Source organism: Mytilus edulis, chromosome 7 (genome assembly GCF_963676685.1).
Source record: "Mytilus edulis chromosome 7, xbMytEdul2.2, whole genome shotgun sequence".
In the NCBI taxonomy this organism is placed as follows: Eukaryota; Metazoa; Mollusca; class Bivalvia; order Mytilida; family Mytilidae; genus Mytilus; species Mytilus edulis.
The window spans coordinates 75,931,066-75,954,499 of NC_092350.1; the positions used below are offsets into that span (position 1 = coordinate 75,931,066).

Below are 23,434 nucleotides of genomic sequence, written 5' to 3' on the forward strand. Positions count from 1 at the left end.
AAATGTTCATGAATTGAGAAAAAAAAGTACATTTGTTGCTGTACATTTATCGAAATTAAAAAAAAGTCGCACTTTTTACGTTTACATGAAAATTGGCACACATAATCTTCTAACGAACCAAATGTCATTTTAAAAAATAGGGGTCCATGAACTCGTTTTCAAGTTAAATAAGTTTAATAATTGAATGATAAAAATTAGTCGAAAACTTAAATCTTACAAGGCATAGTTTGACGTCGCCAAAATAACAATTTACGTTAGCAACGTCATTACCTCCGCTGCAACTGTATCGTATGCCCTTAAATAAGTTGAAAAGACACATAACTTATTCTTTATCAATGTTATGGATATACATACATACCAGGGTGTTTATATTCATTTATTTTAATGATGTTTCTATCATCAAATTGATAACATTTTGTAAACAGAATTGCACAATAAGTCTACTTTAGCATATACAATGTTGTAAACTAAAATAAAAATGAAAAAAAAAAAAAATGAAAAGTGAATATTGAAATTTTTATTCATTGCTCCCAGCATGATTATTTCTGTCCAAACTGTCTATTTTTGTCTAAATGAAATGTAATCCCCCAAGAAATAGCATTCAGTTAGTTCAACTTTTCCCTAAAATCATGTCTATATAGGCACCAGATATAAGATCTGATTTTGAGATTCCAAGTTTGTTCATTAAATCATCAGCAATGCTTTGTCCTTCGTCAACTGTCTGTCCTTCCTTCATCACAACCTGCAATTAATGTATTTAAAAAAAATTAAAATAAGTCACAGATCAATATTTAAAACTACTCAATTCAAAATAGTTCAAGGTATCTCCACCTTACATGTTAATATTTAAGGTTTAAATAAAATTGTATACGATTATTTCAATTCAAAACTGGGGCCTTCGTTTAAAAATTCAGTGTCATAACATAAGCTATCATGCGCAGATTCCCCAAAAATATAGTTCGACAGCGTCCAGTCACTTTCAATTGAGATACGTGTACTTCATGGGCTATTCTACAGTGTATACTTCTTAAAGATTAATTATCAAAACAGGAATACATTTACCTCCAGCTCCATGAAGTCGCCATCATTAAGATTATGAACTTTGTCAATGTGGACACGTGTTTGTCCTACCATATATAGAGTTCTTGTTTTCTTCACTTCCCCTTTTATACCAAGACATTTTCCTAAGGTCTCCTGCGTACATAATAGTAAATTGTTGGAATAATTTTTAAATCAAATTTCATGGAAACATCTAAAAAAAAATGACAAAAAACGTTGTGGTTTGTTAAAACGTCATCAGCAATTAGGTACTATTATTTTCCTTCATGTGTACAAATAAGGAAGCTACCTATATAGTCAATTGTATTCTAAAACGGAATATTGTAAATCAATGTAAATAGTTTTTTTCGGATTTCGACTGCCGTAAGAAAGTATATAGTTAGCTCTCAAAGTATTTGTAAAATGTTATTGTATTTCAATCAAAAGTACTTGACCGATACGCTTTTTTGTAGTTGTGTGGTTGATCACGTCCCATAAATACAATAGTTTACACGCATATCCAAGACGATATATTTTATTGTCACCTCATTAATTTCATAGCCGCTATCCAAATTTTATTAAATTCAATGTAGGTTGGACAAAGTTATTGATGCCATGAAAATAACCAGACTGAAACTAAAGGTTAAAGACGACGATGACAGCGATGACAACGGGCTGCATAATTAGATAGACTAAAAAAAAACAATTAAAAAAATATAACATTCCATATGAGATTATTTAAGGTTTCATGAGACAAAACATATGTTTTTTTACAATTTAAACATCTTTTCAAGTATTGAATCAATAGCATAATGGCGACCAATTTTCAAATCGTAATAAGCCAAAATGAGGCTTTCCTGTTTCTATCCAACGTGTCCAAATATTGTTTAGACTGATATAAACCTTAACATCGAATTATTGGACTGATGGACGAATGGACGCACATGAACTTTTACATTTTTTATTAATTCTAAGTAGAGAATCAGTAAGCATCTGCATATAATTAATAAATATGCTTACCTTGAGACTGTCAGGGTTGGCAACTTCCGTGATGTTATAGTCGCTGAATTTGGGTCCAGTTTGGTCAGGTCTATCGTAGAAAATCAGTTGCGCAGTTTTACCCTTTTTTTGGGAAAAATAAAACAAAAGTTTTTCATTAAGTTCAACAGAAATTTCAAGTCACATGACAATACGCAGTATAGACATTTGGACGTTTTTTTCGGTCGCACTACGTTTGCGCGCAGCTTTTGTTTACACTTATGAGACTTATATACTAACGGAAGGGGGTACTGATACTTGTAAATAATTGAACAAATTAATAAATTATAGATAAGTATTGTTACCTGTATTTTCCCTAAAAAATACTGATTGAATTCTTTCAAAATAGGTACCTTAGAAGACTTAGACTAACGGAAAGGATACTGATACTTGAAATAATTGAACAAATGAATAAATAAATAAATAAGTATTACTACCGGTATTTTAACTGAGTTTACCTAAGTTTACATGTCAAAGAAGTTGGCGCAAATGTAATCAACAGCTGCGAGCAAACGTTATGGATTTTTGCGCGCAAATGTAATGGTAATGCGCGCAAACGTAACGCACCGGGGTTTTTTTTTTTTCATCAGGAAAAGGGATTATCATATTATTTCCGATCCGATTAATTTTTTCTGCTTGAAAATTGAAATATTTTTTACAAAATTGTTTTTACCTTCAATTGATTTTAAAGTATGCAGAGTTGTGGTTTATACATGTAAATGAATGTTTCCATAGTCTCACTAGCTGATAGTTCATATAGTTTAACTTGTTATATTGCATAACCCTCAAGTAAAAAAAAAAACAAAAAAAAACCAACAACATCCTCATCTCAGGATGCATATAGGTAAATTTACCTCAATCTTTCGTAGTTTGAGTCTTCCCTTATCCACAGTGAAGAATGTGTCTTCCTGTTGTAGAATGGTTGGTCCCTCAGTACATATCTGTTCTGCTATCTTACAGACACCTGCCAAGTCTTTTAGATGTGCTTTTATTTCAACGTTTGACGGCATTTTGTAATTTGAGTATTACTGAAATTACAGATAAAAACGACGATAGAGGCCTTTATTGAGAAATCCTAGTTCGTGACCTTGGGATATAATTATTTTGCAGCAATATAAAACAATATATTTTGCTATAGTAGTTTACCGTAGTTTAGATTTACCATTATTTGAATTTACATATTGATAACAGTTTAGACATGTTATAGATGTGTACGTGTTACTGTAATTCTAGATATTGAACAAAATGTTTTCATAATTGTGTTTTCCCTAAAAAAAAAAGTTATAATGATCCATGACTCAATGGTTGGATCGGATTTTATTCCTGCAAAATTAAAAAAAAATTATCAAAATTCAAGAATACTAGTATGTCCGTCTTCATACTTTGGTTCTTACGATACAGAAACATTTGATTTTATAAATTTTCTTCAGTGGCGGATCCAGAAATTTTCATAAGTGGAAGTGGGGACCCGCTCCAGTCATGCTACAGTGATTCCCTGTATATTCAACCATTTTTTTTTCAGAAAAAGGGGGGGGGGGGCGGACCCCCTGCTCCCTTTAAATCCGTCTCTGTTCTTGAAAGAAAATTCAGGTCGAGAACGTTAACAATCATGAAAACAAAACAAAACCCTGCAACTTTGTTAAATCAAACTAACTTTTAATTTTGGACCCTTTGGACCTTAATGTAGACCTATTTAAAAACGGACCAAAAATTAAGAATCTAAATACACGGTTATATTTGGCATATGAAAGACCCCCACTAATTCAATTTTTGATGAAATCAAACAAAGTTAATTTTGGACACTTTTGAACCCTAAATCCTAAACTGTTGGGATCAAAACTCCCCAAATCAATCCAAACCTTCCTTTTGTGGTCATAAACCTTGTGTTTGAATTTCATAGATTTCTATTTACTTATACTAACGTTATTGTGCAAAAACCAAGAAAATGCTTATTTGGGCCGTTTTTGGCCCCTAATTCCTAAACTGTGTTAGTACCAAAACTCTCAAAATCAATACCAACCCTCCTTTTGTGGTCATAAACCTTGTGTTAATATTTCATAGATTTCTATTTACTTATACTAAAGTTATTGTGCAAAAACCAAGCAAATGCTTATTTTGGGCCTTTTTGGCCCCTAATTCCTAAACTGTTGGGACCAAAACTCCCAAAATCAATCCCAACCTTCATTTTGTGGACTTCTGTTTACTTATACTAAAGTTTTAGTGCGAAAACCAAATGTCTTCGGACGACGACGACGACGACGACGACGACAAAGAGGCCAACGTCATACCAATATACGACCGAAGAAAAAAAATTTGCGGTCGTATAAAAAATAACAAACTGATAACAAAGGTCTTTCTTTGAACGTGATCCAGAATTGGATGAGTTCCTGGTTTTTATGTTACAAAATGAGTTTTTTTTTTTTAAATGTACTATTTAATCATTTCCCTATGACCATATGCTAGTTGCCCATGAAAACTGACCACATCCCCCTTTTTTTAGATCTTCCGATGATCACGTATACTTGCCGTAATACCCATAGTGTAGATTCTATATACGTAATTATATAGAAGATTCTGCGACGCGTGTCAATTGAGTTGGAGCCGGACATTTTTTCTGCAACTAAAAAAAAAATTGCCATGTTAACAGTTTACCGTTCAAAGTGTACGGACTGCAAACCTGTCAAAGAATTTTTATGACGTTTTTTTTAACAGGTAAAGAGCTTGAACGGTGCTCATAGACCTGTCTAAAATGAAACGTCCTAATCATGTTAATTACGACATAGCGTTGCTGTGTTTTAATATATATATTCAAAACAACCAAACGGATGCCCATGGTTTGCAACATGTCAAGGTGTGTACACGTCTGTTCTTCTATCTGCTAAGACCCCCAAGGGTGACTGGGGAATAGAAATATGGTCACTTGGTCTTTTCCCGACCGGCAGTAAAACGCTTGCCGAAGTGGGGCGTCCGTTTGGCTGTGCGGGATGTACCAAGTTTGCAGTCACGTCCGGTCAGAATGAGGACGTCAAATCTGATGTCTCGTGTGAGAGAGTGCCATGCTCTTTGCACGTTAAGAACCCTTGCAACAACTCTAAAGACTTTGAGGGGTCCGTAGTGGGCCTGTTGCAAGGTAATTTTATGTCCCTATCCAATATAACCTTATTTTCCAGTGGCAGTCCAAATCTCTCCGACCATCATCCCAGATGGCCTCTATTGTGACCCCATACCTATCTATTGTAGTTATTGTGAACTTGTACTCGTCCTGAACATGCATGAATTATTTGCCATTGGACGTTAAGCAACCAGCTATCAATCAATCAATTTATCTATCTGCTAAGCCTCCCATTTAGAGTTGTTTAAATAGTTATCAAAGGTACCAGGATTATAATTTAGTACGCCAGACGCTTTTCGTCTACACAAGACTCATCAGTGACGCTCATATCAAAATATTTATAAAGCCAAGTACAAAGTTGAAGAGCATTGAGGATCCAAACTTCAAAAATGTCATTAACACTAGAGAAGTTCCTTCTTCTATGCGTGACAAACCTACACAAAGCATCTCCGTCGTCTGTGTTCTTTTGCTATTATATTAATGTCCTCTGGTCACGGGTAAAAGCATATCTTAGTGATGCCCCAGGTCTATTAATAAAATTATGTTTTGAACTCAGTGACATGTAGCTGTCAGTAACTACATGTGAGTACTCTCAGATTATGTACTTAGTGTCATTTTGTTGTTGGGATATACAAATACCCCGCCACGTCCACTCTGTGTAGTATTTGTATCCATTTGATGAGTTGCAAATGTTGAGCCTTTTTCAACTGATTTTTATAATTCGTTCTTATGTTGTACTATTGCAGCACTGTCCCCGGTTATGGGAGGGTTGGAATCCCGCTAAGCTAACAAATATGTTTAACACCGCCACATTATGTATCCATGTATGACATGTATGTGCCTGTCCCAAGTCAGGAGCCTGAAAATCAGTGCTTGTCGTTTCTGAATATGCCAGGGGCTACAGGCGGCCACAAACACAGTCATTATCACTATCTTAGTCAATACCACTGTCCTGTGGGCAGTCCATATATCACGATAATGACCAGTTTTTCAAGAACTATCATGTTTATTTCATTGAGAAACCATGTTTTGGAAAATTCTCATAAATTCAAAACGCCTAAAGCGAACTCGAGTAGTTGTACGATTTATATAGTAAAGAGTGAAGACCAGTCGTAGTAATACTGCCATTCATTTTAGTGCGATTTTTCAGTATATAAATTCTAAATTAAGTTCTCTTTAATTTTACAATTAACGAAAAAATATAATTAACAATTCAACAACTTAAATGTTATATTAAAAACAGTAACATGTTTTATAAAAGGTAAATCTTTCTAATCCGAGAAACCACGCCTCATCGGTCATTAACAGAGAAACCACGCCCCAACAGTCAATATCAAACGGAAACCACGCCCCAACGGTCATTATCAGACGTAAACCACGCCCCACCGGTCCATATCATGTAAAAGTTCATTAACGACCGGTTTTCTGGTCCGTTTTGTTCTGTTAATGACCGATGGAATTTATTACTGAAGATTAATGAATGTCATGTGACCCCTTTTTATCCAATAAGAAAATCTTATTCTCAACCGATATGAAATAATATATAATACTTCTACATATGGGGGCTACAGGCGGACACAACGTTATTTCTATATAAAACTTCTGAATATGGGGGCTACAGGCGGACACAACGTAATTTCTATATAAAACTTTTAAAATATGCTGGCTACATGTGGACACAGCTGGACACAGTGCTATATCATGTAATAAATATATTACAAGTATCAAGAATTTATTTGTTTATTTTAAATCCAAAAGAGAAAGAGGTTGTCTTTTTGTCTGCATTGAATACAATAAAAATAGTACATTTGGCATGTCGATCTGTAATAAAATAATGATAAATAATCATTATAATAACTTATAATCTGAAAATCACTTAGTCAAGGTAGTTATTAGCCTCTTAGTAGTAATAGCTCTTAAATAATTTGCTTTTTTAAAAGCCCTTATATTTAAAGTGCATTTTTAATTGTTCCTATATATCATTAGGGCCACTGACACAATTAATAAGGGATCTAAGCCAGCTAAAGTAGGCGCTACTCACAATTTTTTTTACATTCAAAATGATTCCCTTAATAATTCAATAAGTCTGTCGTTAGATTGTATAGTTACTGCTCTAATTACAAATATAAGTTAGCACAACTTTTTAAAATTTCATAAAGACTTATAATACAGTATATTATTAGAATTTTTATAAATTTTGCTTTCATATCTTGTACACTGTATATTGATTATTCATGTGTCACCTTTGTATTGCAACTTTTGGCAGATCTGATAGCATTCCAGTGATTATTAGCAGTTTATAAAACCATATTAAGATGTAAAACTTAGCAGTTTGCATGAATATTCATTATTGACAGTTGTTATTATAGCAGTTCTCATGAATATTCATTATTTAATAGCTGTTATTATAGCAGTTCTCATGAATATTCAGATCTCATTTAAATTTTTCGTTAAAAATAACTGCCAAAGAATTGTGAAGGCTAAATAATTTAAACTGCTAAGAAACAGCTATGGAATGCTATTGGAATGCCTTTATGCAAATTAATCATTGCCTTATATTTGGTAACTGTGAATGCTTATAAACTGCCAAATAACTGCTGTCGAGGGGAAACTGTGAATGCTAATAAACTGCTGTCAAGTGGGAACTGTGAATGCTAATAAACTGCCTAATAACTGCAGTTCACTTTGATTTGGGAATAGGTCTTAGAGACTCAATAAACAAGTTCGTGTTTGTGTTTCAATATCTTTAATCCAGTCATGTTTTCTGTATCAATGGGTTCCACGATTTTTGCGCTTTGGATATCTTTCACATTTAAACTTCCTGACACAAAGTTATTGCCTAAAAAATCCAGTTTTCTAATCACAGAAATTTGTGACATACCGCGATTTGTGGTCTAGGACACAGCGTTTTTCTCGTAACACGAATATTTCACGTCATTTATCAGTTTTTACTCTCGAAAGATGATGTTGTCATCATAGAGCAGCAGAATATGTCGACAATCATTTTGGTTAGATTTACTCGAGGTACAAAACCGAAAATTGAAACAGGAAGTCATAAATGAAACGAAATTTTAACGGTTATCGGTAACGGAAACGAACAAAATTCGTAAATCGTAAATTTTATAAAATAAAAAAAATCGGGGCGGGACGATTTCAGAGGGGCGGGCGGGGATGAAAATCTATCAATTAATTTTAATTGGCCGTATTTCCATACTTTAAAACAACATTCATTTCAAATTTTTATTTTTTGCTCAAGTATATATATATATGCTTTTAAATGCATAAAGATGTTTTAACTTTTTCTATGATAATTTTATGAATTTCACCGTGAAACTATATTAATATGTACACATGTGTTAAATAATGAACTGTCCCTTATATCTGTTTATATCATGATTTTAGATAATTTTTAGAAACAGAAAAGTAGAGTCACCTTGTTTTCCAACTACAGATTAAATTAGGTAAATTGACAAAACTTTCTAATATAAAAATGACATTATCCTTATTTTGTGATGCCTTATTTGGCAAAGTTTTTTTAAAATAACACCAGTGTTTGTTATCAATAATTATAGAATTATCTTAATTGCCTCTTCACTTTATTTTACTTTGCTTTGTATAAGTTTAGTACTGCTTCTATCATTTCTATATCATAAGCCAATACATTGAATTTTTTTTTTCAATTTTTTTTTTTGGACAATGGCAAATGTTTTAATTAAAAGTAGGTTTAAGTGTGGGTCATTTTATTCAAGTTGCTTTTTAATTTTGGCAATTTACTTTAAAAACAATGATTAGCATAGAAGCAAACTGTTAAACACTTTTCTGATGATGAAGTACAATAGACTTAACCTATAGCTGTACAATGTAACCTATGGGAGTGCAACCCGAGTATAAATCTCAATAACCGAAAATTATACCATGGTTTTGTTGTATAAGGTATTCAAAAGAAAAACATTGTCAAGACCTAGCCGCGGACGTCTGAATTTTTTAATAGAAACAACAAAGTCAGTGTGGGGCCTCTAAGCTAATTTGCCGGCTTTGCACCAGCTGAAATAAATGATTGCTTAGGGTGGGAATCGAACCCACATACACCAACTCTGTTGTCCTATACTATTGCCGGGGGTTTCAATAAAAGCTATGGTATAATTTAAGATACACCACAAAACAGTCCAAAAGATATGAAATATCTATAACATATGAGACGCGCCGGTTTGTCAAATAAATTCATATAATGATAGTTGTTGTCTTCTGTAAAGGATGTTAATGTTGAAGTTCACATTTGTTGCAACTCTTCAAGGATTTGTAATAATTATTTGTAAAGTAAAATGGCAAAAAGGTGAGAGAAGTTGTTAGAATGGATGAGAAGTTGGTAGAAACACTGTCCAATTTTGTTAATTTTTTTTTAAATTGTTTGTTGTTATACCACTTTATAATTCATATATTTTTAAATTAATCATAGTAATTCAAAAAACTAAGGTTCTCTTTTACATTGAATAAACCAATTCTCCAACCACTAAACAATGGAATAACCTCCCATCAGGTACTTTCCATTTTCATATTCCAGTGAAAGTTGGCTTGACCTGTCATGTCAATTAAAAAAAACAATGATAGCTCTGCATGCTAATTCCTTTATATGGCAAGTGTCATATACATTTTGGCCTTTTAACAATAAATAATGCAATCATTATCGCAGCAATAATCTATCCTTTTAAATACGTATATGTTGCTTATCACTTTAAATTATGAGTTTAGAGCAAAAAGGAAAATGAAGAAATAAAACTTATTATATGGAATGTCATGTGACTCTTAATAGGTGTACACAATCATCACACATCTACAATCACAGTCATTGTCCTATTCTTTTTTTTGTTTGTTATTAACAACATTACAATTCATATTTTTATATTCATAGTAATTCAAAATCTAAGGTTCTCTTACTTTGAATAAACCAATTCTCAAGCAAGTAAACAATGGTATAACCTCACATCAGGTACTTTCCATCGTTGGCTTGACCACTGTGTATCATCGCCACCGGAAATTTGGTACTAACGAAGCGGAGAGAAATAGAAAAAAAAAGTAAACAAGTTAAGAATTCATTCAATTTAAAGCATTTCCACTCATTTGATGAGGGTGCCGCTTAAGAAATGATTTTCTGATATATAATTCTTTAAATTATTAGGCCGATAAGTACAAGATTAATACAAGATTTTGTGTAATACTCCAAAACTTGCCACTTAGTACCAGAAAATTTCGAGGTCGATCGTCCTCTGTCGCCCCATTCTCAAGATATTTAACTGTTTTTCATTATTTTTCCAGACACGTTTTGAGATTATTATAGTGTGGCATCATATTTACTGAAATTAATTGTCAAAAAGATGTATTTTAAAGAATATGGACAAAAACATTGTTTGTTTGTTGTACGGCGAATTGCAGAACGTTGTACGGCGAATTGCAAAATAATAACTTTTGTCTGTACGGCGTCTTGCAATATATTATAATTTTAAGAGGAAATTAATCACTGTTGAGATAATATCAAGTGACGATATTTTGTTGATATCAAAGCTTTACAGGCTTACAAATATACAAAATGTCTTACTTATCAAATATTATTAAATATATGCCGTTAATTCAGTTCAGAAGGCCTCTTTGCGTACCGCTTTTCGATTTTGTACAAAAAGTTTTTTTTCAACCATATTATCCTAAATACATCCATAGATCGTTATACTACTAACGACTGTTGTCTTATTTGTTGTTAGGGTGAAATTTTGTAAGTTCAATAAAATAAACCGTCCATTCATCTTTTGTTGGTGCTAGCTGGGTTTTTTTTAGGAATTTTTTGGGTCCTCAATGCTCTTCAACTTTGTATTTGTTTGGCATTTTAACTGTTTTGATCTGAGCGTCACTGATGAGTCTTATGTAGACGAAACGCGCGTCTGGCGTATTAAATTATAATCCTGGTACCTTTGATAACTATTTAGATAAAAACAGAGGAGATGTGGTATGATAGCAAATAAGATAACTATCCATCAGGATCAAATAAAGTGTATGTAAGCAATTATATGCTATCGTACGGCCTTCAACAACGAAAACTCGTACCTTATAGTCGGCTATAAAAAGCACCGACCGAAAAATGTGGAAGGACTCAACAAGAAAACTAACTGCCTAACTCATAACAAAACAATTTATGAAAACAACAAATAACATAGAGATGAAGCAACGACAACCACAGGATCGAGAATTCGGACAGACACATAAAATTGTTTAATTATTTAATTTCTGAAATGATTCATTTGTAAAAAGAAAAATTAAGAAAATACTTTGTTTTCACCGAAAGTAAGGAGAAACAAATCGTGAATTGCATTTCGAATTAAGTTTTTCTTGTCAGTTTCTTTTTGAAAATATATAATTTGAATATATCTTAAATGCTGTCAAGCAAATGGTATTTCTATCTAATGCATTTTATCTAATGCATAATTAGAAGGGGTAAGGGGGTCCGTTAACATGTTAACAACACCTCGATTTTGGCAAAAACAGTTAACAACAAATTGTAGATGCTGATAAGAGTTAACAGCAACTTTAATTTACCCTTTTTCCCAAACGAACCCGAAATCAATGAAAAGGGGAAGTGCATATCTTCAATGTATTCAAAAATTTGAAAACCACTGTACAAAGTCGCAGAACTGCCAAGCTCCATTAGGTATCTTTTATAAAGCTGACTAATTTTCAGAATACACACGCAAGTACCATATTTTGTTATTGACACATGGACAGACAATTGAACGGATGGAAAATCAGACGGAGTGATTGACTCCAAGAAAAAGGACTATGTCATGAATAAACAACAAAAGGAGGCTTCTTCTGGTTATGTATATTGTTGAGTAAATGTTTTATGTCAATCAGTCGTAGCAAACTTGGGTTATCGTCATGACGTAGGAAAGTGTAACAAACAGATAGAATGAGTGAATACTATAGGGCGCGAACATTATTTTTTTTATGGCGGGTGCTCTTACAAATTATGGTTACACTCAGTCAGGGTTTTCATACGACTCATTGCTTACATGATTTTATTAAAAGGAATTACGAAGATTTACCATTTTTTTTTAATTTAAAATCATCAAAACCAGTGTATAAATCAGAAAGTAACATGTAAGGTGTCACAAGTTGAAGCACTCTTTCATCTCCAAGTCCCAATTAAGAACTCTGAGCTGATATAAAAAAAAAGCCTTGGTCCATCTTTACATTTCTGAAGTCTTAGACTAGCAAATTTGACATCAATTTGAGAACCAAGTCCTCATTTTTCGGCCTCTTCTACCAGGCCACACTGTTCAGTTATTTTACGCATTGCAAATTGAAAAGGTACTTTATTTTTGAAAATTCCGTCCAGGTACTCTTGGTCAATATAACTTATCAAACATTCCATATACATCTGAATTATTTTCATCATAGTACTGACCAGGGTTTTAGCTGGATAAGAAGTGGCCTTTCCTTTTCACGTTTTGAATACATTGCAAATAGAAGCCAGAAATAACTACATTGGTTAGACGTATAAAGAGGGGCATGAGATATCCCTTAACATGTTTAACACTGCCGCATTTGTTGCACCTGCATGACCCAACTTGAGTCCGTAACCTTTGCTATATAGTCTTGTATTTATTTCATTTTTTTAAATTTTGGTTCATTTATATGTTTCAAGAAACAAACACTGAACTTCTACCCCCTTTTTGGGGTTAAATGATTGCTCACTTAGGAGACAGCTTCAGGTATACCAATACACAGTTACAAGTTTAGTTTCGCATTATAGCGATGGTGAATTTTCTAAATATGAAAGTTTTTGTGCAATTGAATTGATTTTTAGATAGTTGAATAATAATACAGCCTTCCTAGTGGGTTTATATGAACATTTAGATTGTTTTAGCATGTTTTATAAGCCATTTTTTTCAGTTTGACCGTCCATACCTTCCTATCCGTACCGCCATAGATTTAGAAATTTTGTATTGTTTTTCAACAAAGATGTGAGGTTCGATCTTTTCAATTCAATTTTATGGAAAAACAGCAGAAATGCATATGATTTTTTTTTTTTATCTCTTGATAGATATATGTCTATGGTTTCAGGAAAGGTATAACCCTTATTGATTGACATTTTCCTTTGGACCAATTTTTTGAGATCTTTGTGACATGTTCAACCCCCTATTTTGCAATATATGGTATCAAATAAATGCTGATTTTTGCCATGGTCACACACACAAAAAAAAGAGATTATATTTCACCATTATTACTATTGGAAATCAAATCTATGGACGATTCTCTTTCCATAAATATACACATGCATAACTTAAATATTAAGCCTTATTTATTAGGAAGGAAGGGAAAGAGGGTCTTTAAAAATTATGAGTGTCAATTCTAAGTTTTTGTCCTATCTGTGAATCGACACCCCACCCTAGTGCATAATTTTCTCGCTGCGTTGGGTTGTTTCTTCTATTTGGTCGGCCTTCTGTTTCTTTGACATTTTCCTCATTCCATTCTCAATTTTATCAAGGATTTACTATACTCAAAGATTTTTTAAAGACATGTACAGTTACATATATGCTGTTTATGTTACTCCTTTGCTGAAGCAACGTAAAGACAGAGATGGACAGCAAATTGTAATGTGATTCTTGTAAATAACTGTTAAGATCAGTTAACAGAGAAAATAATGTCAAAAACAGTGAACACTTTAAGTAAACACTTTAAGTATTAAGTAACAAATAACAGGAATCTCAATTTCAAATAGACAGTTAACAACATTGCAAATTTTAACAAAACAGATTGCAGACAGTGGGTCGAAAACAGTTAACAGTTTTTAAAAATTTATCAGTCAAATAACAGTTTTAAACAAACTTAAACCTTGAAAAGGACAAAAACAGTTTAACATAAAAAGGTACCCCACCCCAAAAAAAACTTAGATATTTGAACTTAATACTTTATTTTCCTAAAAAGGACGGTAAATAACTATTCTAAAATTAGCAAGTTGCCATACAGTTGAAAACAAGTTGCCATACAGTAAATTTGTCATACAGTAAATTTGTCAACACTAGCAAGTTGCCGTACCCTAGACTTTTTTTATGGTCTATATTCTTTAAAATACATCTTTTTGACAACAAATTTCAGTAAATATGATGCCACACTATAATAATCTAAAAACGTGTCTAAAAAAAAAAAAAATAATGTAAAACAGTTAAATATCTTGAGAATGGGGCGACAGAGGACGATCGACCTCGAAATTTTCCGGTACTAAGTGGCAAGTTTTGGAGTATTACACAAAATCTTGTATTAATTTTGTACTTATCGGCCTAATAATTTAAAGAATTATATATCAGAAAATCATTTCTTAAGCGGCACGCTCATCAAATGAGTGGAAATGCTTTAAATTGAATGAATTCTTAACTTGTTTACTTTTTTTTCTATTTCTCTCCGCTTCGTTAGTACCCAATTTCCGGTGGCGATGATACACAGTGTTGACCTGTCATGACTATTTAGCTAGCATTTCATGATCTTAGGTAGATTTTTTAAATAGTTAACCACGTGTATCAGGAATTTCCGTTACTATTTGTTATAAAATACAGAAGGATTACCCTAAATTGTAAAAGGCAAAATAAAAAGAAATATCAATGATAGCTCTGCATGTCAATTCCTTATATGGCAAGTGTCATACATTTTGCCTTTACAATAAATAATACAATCATTATCACAGCGATAATCTATCCTTTTAAAGAGTTATAATAATATGTTGCTAATCACTTTCAATTATGTTTAAAATGGTAGATGATGTAGACAAATCTTAACATGATCCAAGTTCCATGGGTTGTCATGTGACTTCTTGTAATAGGTGTAACACAATCAGTCACTGTCCTATTCTTTTTTCAAATTTATTTGTTTGTTTACCACTTTACAATTCATATTAATAGTAATTCAATAACTAAGGTTATCTTTTACATTTAATGTACCAATTCTTAAACAATGCTAGAATCTGACATCAGTTACTTTTCTTTTTTTATATTCCAGTGAAAGTAAGAGCAAGTAAAAATTCAAGTAATCATATTAATTATTTTTAGAGACATCTTAATCTAGAGATCTTTTGCATGTTTATTTGGTTGTTTAGATATGTGTATCTCATAGACAAAAAGTCATTGTTTTCCTTAGATATACAATTCTAAATATCAGGTAGATTCAAAGATAGAGAAGGGGCCATAAGACTTGCATGTAAATGAATTATACATGAATATTGTTCTCAACGGATACAGGTCACTGTTTTAAACGTGGTACACAAATTTAGATATAACTTGAATTGCAGTGATTTAGAATATTTTTACCAAATGACCAAAGTAAAAATGTGGTCTATATTGAGAAAATCATCAACACACAATTAGATATGAAAAAAATGTTAGCTCTGCAGGTGAATATCCTATATGGTATTCATCACATCATGTGACTTGTTTCAATAGGTACATACACAACCAATATCACATGTAGCAATGTTCTAACAAGGGAAGGAGGTTAAATTAAAAACTTAAATTTGTATTTCTATACATGAGATGTTTATTGTGTATTTTCATTTGTCTTATACTACACATTTTTGATTTGTTTAAAAACTTTTGATGATCCAGATGAGGTACACTGCCATTGATGGAAACATCACACCACTGACACTATTTACAACCAATTTGTAAAAGAGCCAATTCCAAACTATCAATTTACCCTCATATTTAAATAATCATATCAATAATATTGATTGATTATTCGCAATTCTTTAAATTTAAACCAGGTGCTCTGCAGGGCGCAGCTTTATACGACCGCAGAGGTCGAACCCTGAACAGTTGGGGCAAGTATGGACAAAACATTCATGCAAGCGTTATACAGCTCTGAATTTGGATTGTGATCAAATTTTTGACATTACATGGGTTTTTTTTACACAAAACAAATGTCAAGATTTTACAAATCAATTAAAGATTTCTTCTTCAAACTTTTTAAATCTAAAATAAAATAGTTGACACAGCATAGGTTTCTGACACAGAATGAATGTGGTCTAATGAACTTAAAAGTTTTTTTTTGCCTTTGAGCAATTCACTATGCTGTTGAATATTAATCCTCTCAAAAAAATGTTTGAAGAAATTTTCTTTTTATTTATGAAATCTGAAATGAGAAAAATTTAACCCCCCCCCCCCTTTTTTCACATCCCCGTTTCCCTTTTTCCAAAACTGATATCAATTCAAATTTCTAATGGAGTTTGCAACAATAACTACTCTTTTAAATACATCATAATATATTAAAATGTAAAATAAAGTGCTTGTTATCACTGAATGGTAAAGATTGGTTGGTAGTAAAAGTGAATATACATTTTATTGTATAAAAAAAATAAAAAAAACTTCATCAGCATCATTTTATATTGGCAAATTTCCAATGAAGTTATTTACATAAAGTTATTGGCAAATAAAAATAGAAAATGACATCATAGTCATGTCTGGCAAATGTCCAACATACATTATCTAAAAACATTTTAGATAAGATAAGGAAAAAAAGCTTCATCAGCAACATTTTATATTGGCAAATTTCCAATGAAGTTATTTACATAAAGTTATTGACAAATAAAAATAGAAAATGACATCATAGTCATGTCTGGCAAATTTCCAACATATATCATCAACTACTATTCTATACAAAGAAAGATAACTCCAATTGAAAATTAATTGCTATTGCACAATATTGTGCAATTAGATATTTCTTGCTATTGTGCAATACTGTGAAATTGAAAATTTCTTGCTATTGCACAATACTTGATACGGAATCCTGATTTGGACCAACTTGAAAACTGGGCCCATAATCAAAAATCAAAGTACATATTTAGATAAAGCATATCAAATAAGCCCAAGAATTTAATTTTTGTTAAAATCAAACTTAGTTTAATTTTGGACCCTTTGGACCTTAATGTAGACCAATTTGAAAACTGGACCAAAAATTAAGAATCTACATACACAGTTAGATTTGGCATATCAAAGAACCCATTTATTCAATTTTTGATGAAATCAAACAAAGTTTAATTTTGGACCCCCATTTGGACCAACTTGAAAACTAGGCCAATAATTAAAAATCTAAGTACATTTTTAAATTCAGCATATCAAAGAACCCCAAGGATTCAATTTTTGTTAAAATCAAACTAAGTTTAATTTTGGACCCTTTGGACCTTAATGTAGACCAATTTGAAAATGGGACCAAAAGTTAAGAATCTACATACATAGTTAGATTCGGCATATCAAAGAACCCCAATTATTCAATTTTTGATGAAATCACACAAAGTTCAATTTTGGACCCTTTAGGCCCCTTATTCCTAAACTGTTAGGACCAAAACTCCCAAAATCAAACTCAACCTTCCTTTTATGGTCATAAACCTTGTGTTAAAATTTCATTGCTTTCTATTCACTTTTACTAAAGTTAGAGTGCGAAAACTAAAAGTATTCGGACGACGACGACGACGACGACGCCAACGTGATAGCAATATACGACCAAACAATTTAAATTTTTGCGGTCGTATAAAAAGGGTCCATCATGATTTTATAGTTATAACTACTTCGAGTTAGATGAAACTACTACTAATAGTTTATAATATATGCAGAAATAAGCCTACTAGTAGTTTAGAATATATGCAGAACTAAGCCCACCTTGGCTGACAAACTTACTTTTATTTTCATATTAGGAAGGATTCCCAGAAAAAAAAGCCTTTCCAGACGTCATAATTATTTGGAAAGTCAATAACAGACTTCCCTGTCTCCCTGTGTTCTCCCTATTGAATATTTCTGATGCTATCGGAAATCTGCAAACTTATAATACATAATAATATTCTCTGTGTCCGCGTGTCCGGACACAAAATGAATGCCAACTATATTTTGCACCGAAACCTTGCCACTAATGTATTTTTCTTGCAATTTTATTTAAATGCGCATCTTGCGAGTCTAAGTTTCCTTACACGCTTACAGTAGGTCAATTCAATTCAATATTTTATTTATTTACGTCTCACCTTATGTATAAAATTACACAATACATTTATAAAAGATACATTTTGTATACATAAGCCAATCTGTACAGATTTATGAGAGACGATAATCACTTAAAAGAATATGTATATGTACATAATAAATATTAAACCTAAATGGTAAAATTATACAACAAAAGTATTTAATTATCATTTACAATATAAAACTTCTCGGCGTCGTTTAAGAATAAAATTACAGGTTTTGGCACATAATCTTATAATATTTTGATTCGAAAATAAAAATACCATTTTCTGACAATCTGTAAAACTATTAAAATGTTCATCAATTTTAAGAGACTCAGTAAAAAGAACTTGTCTAAGATCATTATAAACAGCACAATGTAAAATAACATGATATTCATCTTCGACAGTATTAAAACAATTAAAACAACATCTCTCTTCCAGCGGCAAATTTTCATACCTCCCAGTTTCCAGTCTAATAGGAGCCACCCCACATCTAAATTTTGCAAAGGCGCTTCTTTCACAAAAAGGCATTAACAGTTTGCAGTAGTTTTCTACAACATACTCCTGCTTAAAAATATTATAGGTTCTCAATTTATTCCGCCCATTTCCCCGTCTGGAAGAGGATGAACTAACAATACTTTTCCATTTTTCAATATAAATATCAAACATTCTTGACATGACTGTATCAATAAACATATTTTTATTAATATTAGTGTTTGTATTACAAAAGTCAACCAATTCAAGTTCCGTGAAATGTTTTTTAACAATGAAATTCCAATTTTTCACAATTCTATGTTTCAGACTGACCTCATCTGCCCATATGAATATTTTCCTATTAATACGATCTGGCTCCATATTTACTAATCTGTGCCAGTGTCTTGCAATTACTTTCCATTGAGTATGGTAAATTGGAATCCACCCCATGTCTCCCATAATAGCTGGATTAGGTGTATATTTACCAACACCAAGGAAGAACCTACACGCTCTCATTTGAATCGCATTAATAAAGGTCTCGTTGGGGTTTAAACGTGACGCGAGATCGGTCGATTTAATTAAGCGTGACACGTGAAAGTCGAATAATGAAGCATGAAAACGGGAAACCGAAGTCCGGCGGGTCACGGGAAATTGCTATTATGGCAAAGAGAAGCAGGATACCGGGAGTTCTCTCTAGACAATAAGCGGGATCCAGGATCAGACCACCCCAACCTCCAATGAGAGTCATGAGACCCGTAAAGTCGGACATAAACTATCTGTATTTTAATAAAATTGTTTTCCTTGTCAACATATAAATTTTAAGCATGTGACCATGTATAAATTAAGGGTCATTTAATTAAGAAGCAATTGTATGCAATTTATTGGATTTTTGTTTTGGCTGATAAATACACGTACTTGTCTGGCCAATCCTGGAGGAAAGGCCTACGTAGTTAATTTATTTGTCTGTGTACAATGGTGTACTTTATAATATTATACACTACCCAATTAAAAGATCGTCTAGACATGTTAGAAGGGGTTCAATTCGGCAGTCAACATTAGATCAGTCATTAACAGATATACAATTCCTTGTACATGTTGCTTAAAGGCTGTCAAATTCATGGTCACCGATTTGACTCAAATTCTCATATATTTGATTGTTGTTGTTACTTTTGTTTATGTCACAAGTATGTTACTTATATGACAAATAAAGATTATTTATTTATTTATAAAATGTAAAACATTTATCCAAATAGATTAAAAATAGATCATGTAGATGTTTCTCATTGTTTTTAACCGTATAAGAATGATTTTGTGTGCATCGAATTAGTTATCAAATGATTTACCGTAGTTTCACTTGCATTGTTGACATTCTTTTTCTTTATAAATAACCAGTACACATACAATGCATGCGTTAGGGGTTAAATTGAAGTTCACATGAATATGGATTTAAAGAGGTCGACTCATTCACTTGCAAGTGAATAACTAATTATCAATGTTTCTTACCGTAATTTGACAAAATTGAACCTTTTTGGCTGCAAAAAGCGAATTGTTATTTCACTATTTCACTCATGAGCTATTTCACTTTCATATTTGATTGAACAGAAAAAAATCAAACTTTAGATTTTTTATATATATCATAGCTAGTGCCCCTTTAATGGGATAATGAAAATCTAATGCAATTATAGATTACTTCTTGCATTTAAACAATTTGTTACGAAAGAGAAAGATAATTTTACTAGTGCCTTCCTTATCAGAATGATGTATTATCATGATTATTAGGTATAAGATTTATTTTATTATTATCGCACAATGTGGTTATATTTTTTCCTGTAATTTTGAACATATATATTTAATACAAAAGTCTCTCTAAAATTGAAGTAACCTTTGCAGTGTAGCAGCATGTCCTGTTCATTTTCAATTTCGCCACTTTTACAGATTTCAGAAATTCTTTGTTCTCGGGGTAACTTTTAAATATCTTCCTCTTTCAATGGCAAGGTTATCAGCCCTTACTCTTATAATTTACATAATGCTGATCGATCTGATCTATTTCTTAAAGCATCACCATAACCTGCTCATTCACTCATTTTGTATCAGAAAACACTCTGGAAAAATGTTAATTTTGGAGAAGCTAAAATATTTGCATGTTGTTCATTTGTTCCTTTGTTCCTGAAAAACATGGACAATTAGTCTGTTTTATAAAACCAAACGGCGGTTTAATAGTAAGGTTATCATTTGAAAAATATGATAAACCTCAGTTTTGAATAATAATATTTAACCTTTTAACCCATGAGGTTTTTTGGGGTTTTTTTTGTAGCAGTATATATTTGGTGAACTAAACTTCCTTTTGAAGTGATTAAATGGTCCCAGAATTTAATATACAAATAAAGAACACATAGCTTATTTAAAGAACCAACATCAAGGATCATCCATGATCCAGACCCTCGAATCTTTTATGTAGCAGTGAATAAAATAATATTGGTTGTAAAAGGAATATATCTTGTGAAAATCAATATGATTTTATTTCCCATAGCCAGGGCCGTAACTACATTGAGGCAAATGAGGCAAATGCCTCATGTTTTAAATCTAAAAAAAAAAAACTAAAACAAAAGATTGTCTTCATATGATTGTCTTCATATCAAATTGTTTTCACTGAAAGTGTCTTGCAAGAAGCAAGTTCTCTTCACTCTCTGATGTCGCCCCTGCATATTTTTCGTAATCCATATTTCTATTTTACTTTTGGTTTTCAGAGTTGATGGTCTTTTGTTTGTACTTCTGTGTCCCGGGTTTGTCTTTTGTTCATTTATTGTCCTACTTAATGACTAATCTGAGTGTTGATTTTAATTTGTAAACGTGTCACACTGTGTAATGTTGCATGTCCACTAATGTCCAGGCATTATGCGAGAAAGTATTTTTAGAATATACGATGCTACTGGACACAGAAAAAAGTGGTCGTTTCTGCATGGAGAATTGATTCAGAATTGGACTTGATATCAAAGAATACGAAACTGCCTTTCTTGTATATAAAACCATACCCAATTTTTCTTAGTATAGAGTGCAAAATTAGGTATTTTCTGTAGGTGAGATATGCACAGAAGTAATAGATATGTATTATAAATATAGAAAATTGAATATCTAACTTAATCAAAAAAAAACAAAAAAACAAAAAAAAAAACTGTATCATGTACCCAAGCGCCTGTGGATAAAAATAGATAGCTGACATGGTTTCAATTAAAGTGAAACCACCAATTTCCCGGTATCAAATCATTTGTTGAAAAAAACATCAATGTATTGCCATATATATGACCTTTTACATTCAAGGGTTAAATTTGCATTAAGTCGTGTTCAGACCCTTTAACAGAAAGAAAAAAGGAATATGAAATACACGTGCACGGTAGCTAATCGCACACAATGTCAATGTATAAAGAAAAAAATACAAATGATCAATGGTCAAAGTTTTTATTCCTGTTCTTCATCTTGATAGTTGCTGGAGGGTCTTCAATAATGAAATAATCATAAATACCGTAAAACAAGGTCAATTGGTCCCTAGTGTCGACTTGAGCAATACTAGTATTTAGCGTATATTACTGCACTTGTGACTGTCACTATATTTAAATCTAGTCATAAAAAATAAGCACAATACAAGACAAGAACAGAAAGACAGACAGATCCGGTATTAATGATTATGTGAATTACGATTTTTGCTTTATCCTACATATCGGTCTTTTAATGTTTTGAATTTCCCTAAATCTTTAAAGTGAATCTATGTTTTTGCTTTGAGACCAGAATATTGTTGAAAAAATAGCTAAAAATGATTTGCGTTTCTATGTAAGAAAGAGTCCGGGAAACGCTCAGAATGCACAATTTTGCGTTATTTTTCTCAGAGCTTCAGAGCTTCTGAGCTTCAGAGCATCTGAGCTTCAGAGCTTAAGCGGTCCCAAGACCCCTTGCCTCAGTATTAAAAGGGGCTAGTTACGGCCCTGATAGCTAATGTTTGGGAAATAATAAAACTGAATTGAGGGGCGTCATCAGATTGTTATTGTTATTCAGTAATAAAATATAATTTGTCTCAGAATCTTTTTTTCTGTATATTATATACCTTTTAACATGTTTAAAATTAATTGTATTCAGGAATATACCTGATATAGAGGTGGTGGTGGTGGTTTGGGGGGGGGGGGGGGGTGACAATTAAGTTCCTGTGTATCTCATCTTTATGGTACTCACAAGACTTGACTGAATCAGGCTCAAAAAATGAGTTTGCCACGGTTTTCAAAATGTATGATTGTGTCTATTAATTTACGTTTACGTACACTACATAATTTAGTAAGCATGGTACGTATAAAGTGCATTCACATATTAACTTATTAAAAGGGAATAAAAATACATTGGATATGCTGTTGCAGCATTTCAAAGCGAAAGTAGATTTTTTTTTTAATTTTGTATTATAAAACTTAGCTAAAATAATGAAGCCTGTCCGCTTTATTTTAAAATGAAAATTTGACTTACCGCTAAATATGAAAGCACGTGTTTTTGTTTACGGAAATAAATGCTATTTAGGGAGAATTGGTTGCAATTTTTAGATGTGTAGTACATAATACGTAATTATAAGATAACAGTTATTTGTTTGGTAATTAAAAAAAATAGTCTTTCTTGCTTATAAAGTATGCATTAAAAATAATAAGCTTTACAGGCTAATTTTGTAATATCATTGTAGTAAAATTTAAGCAATCAAATTAAGACGGATCCCGATA

At 32.1% G+C, this 23,434-nt stretch overlaps 1 protein-coding gene across 4 annotated transcripts; it reads right to left on the bottom strand.

Moving 5' to 3' along the window:
* Nucleotides 1–361: 361 nt before the first annotated feature.
* LOC139482213 (uncharacterized) lies at nt 362–23,285 on the bottom strand. 4 transcript variants are annotated; one of them, XM_071265927.1, is made up of 5 exons: nt 23,190–23,285; nt 2,931–3,104; nt 2,059–2,160; nt 1,063–1,194; nt 362–742 (listed from the first exon to the last, which is right to left on the bottom strand). In XM_071265927.1, the coding sequence occupies exons 2-5, from the start codon at nt 3,084–3,086 to the stop codon at nt 611–613; spliced, it is 522 nt and encodes a 173-aa protein (XP_071122028.1). In that variant the 5' UTR covers nt 3,087–3,104; nt 23,190–23,285; the 3' UTR covers nt 362–610. The 4 variants fall into 4 exon arrangements, with proteins under 4 accessions (XP_071122028.1, XP_071122029.1, XP_071122032.1 ...); XM_071265928.1 differs by lacking the exon at nt 23,190–23,285 and adding an exon at nt 22,908–22,983; XM_071265931.1 differs by lacking the exon at nt 23,190–23,285 and adding an exon at nt 22,207–22,272.
* Between the last annotated feature and the right edge of the window lie 149 nt (nt 23,286–23,434).

Excerpts from the sequence above, each read along its gene's own strand:
- LOC139482213 (XM_071265927.1), bottom strand. The coding sequence starts at position 3,086 with ATGCCGTCAAACGTTGAAATAAAAGCACATCTAAAAGACTTGGCAGGT. Across the intron at positions 2,161-2,930 it reads TCAAACTACGAAAGATTGAG|GGTAAAACTGCGCAACTGAT; the intron begins GTAAATTTACCT and ends TCCCAAAAAAAG. Across the intron at positions 1,195-2,058 it reads CCAACCCTGACAGTCTCAAG|GAGACCTTAGGAAAATGTCT; the intron begins GTAAGCATATTT and ends TTATGTACGCAG.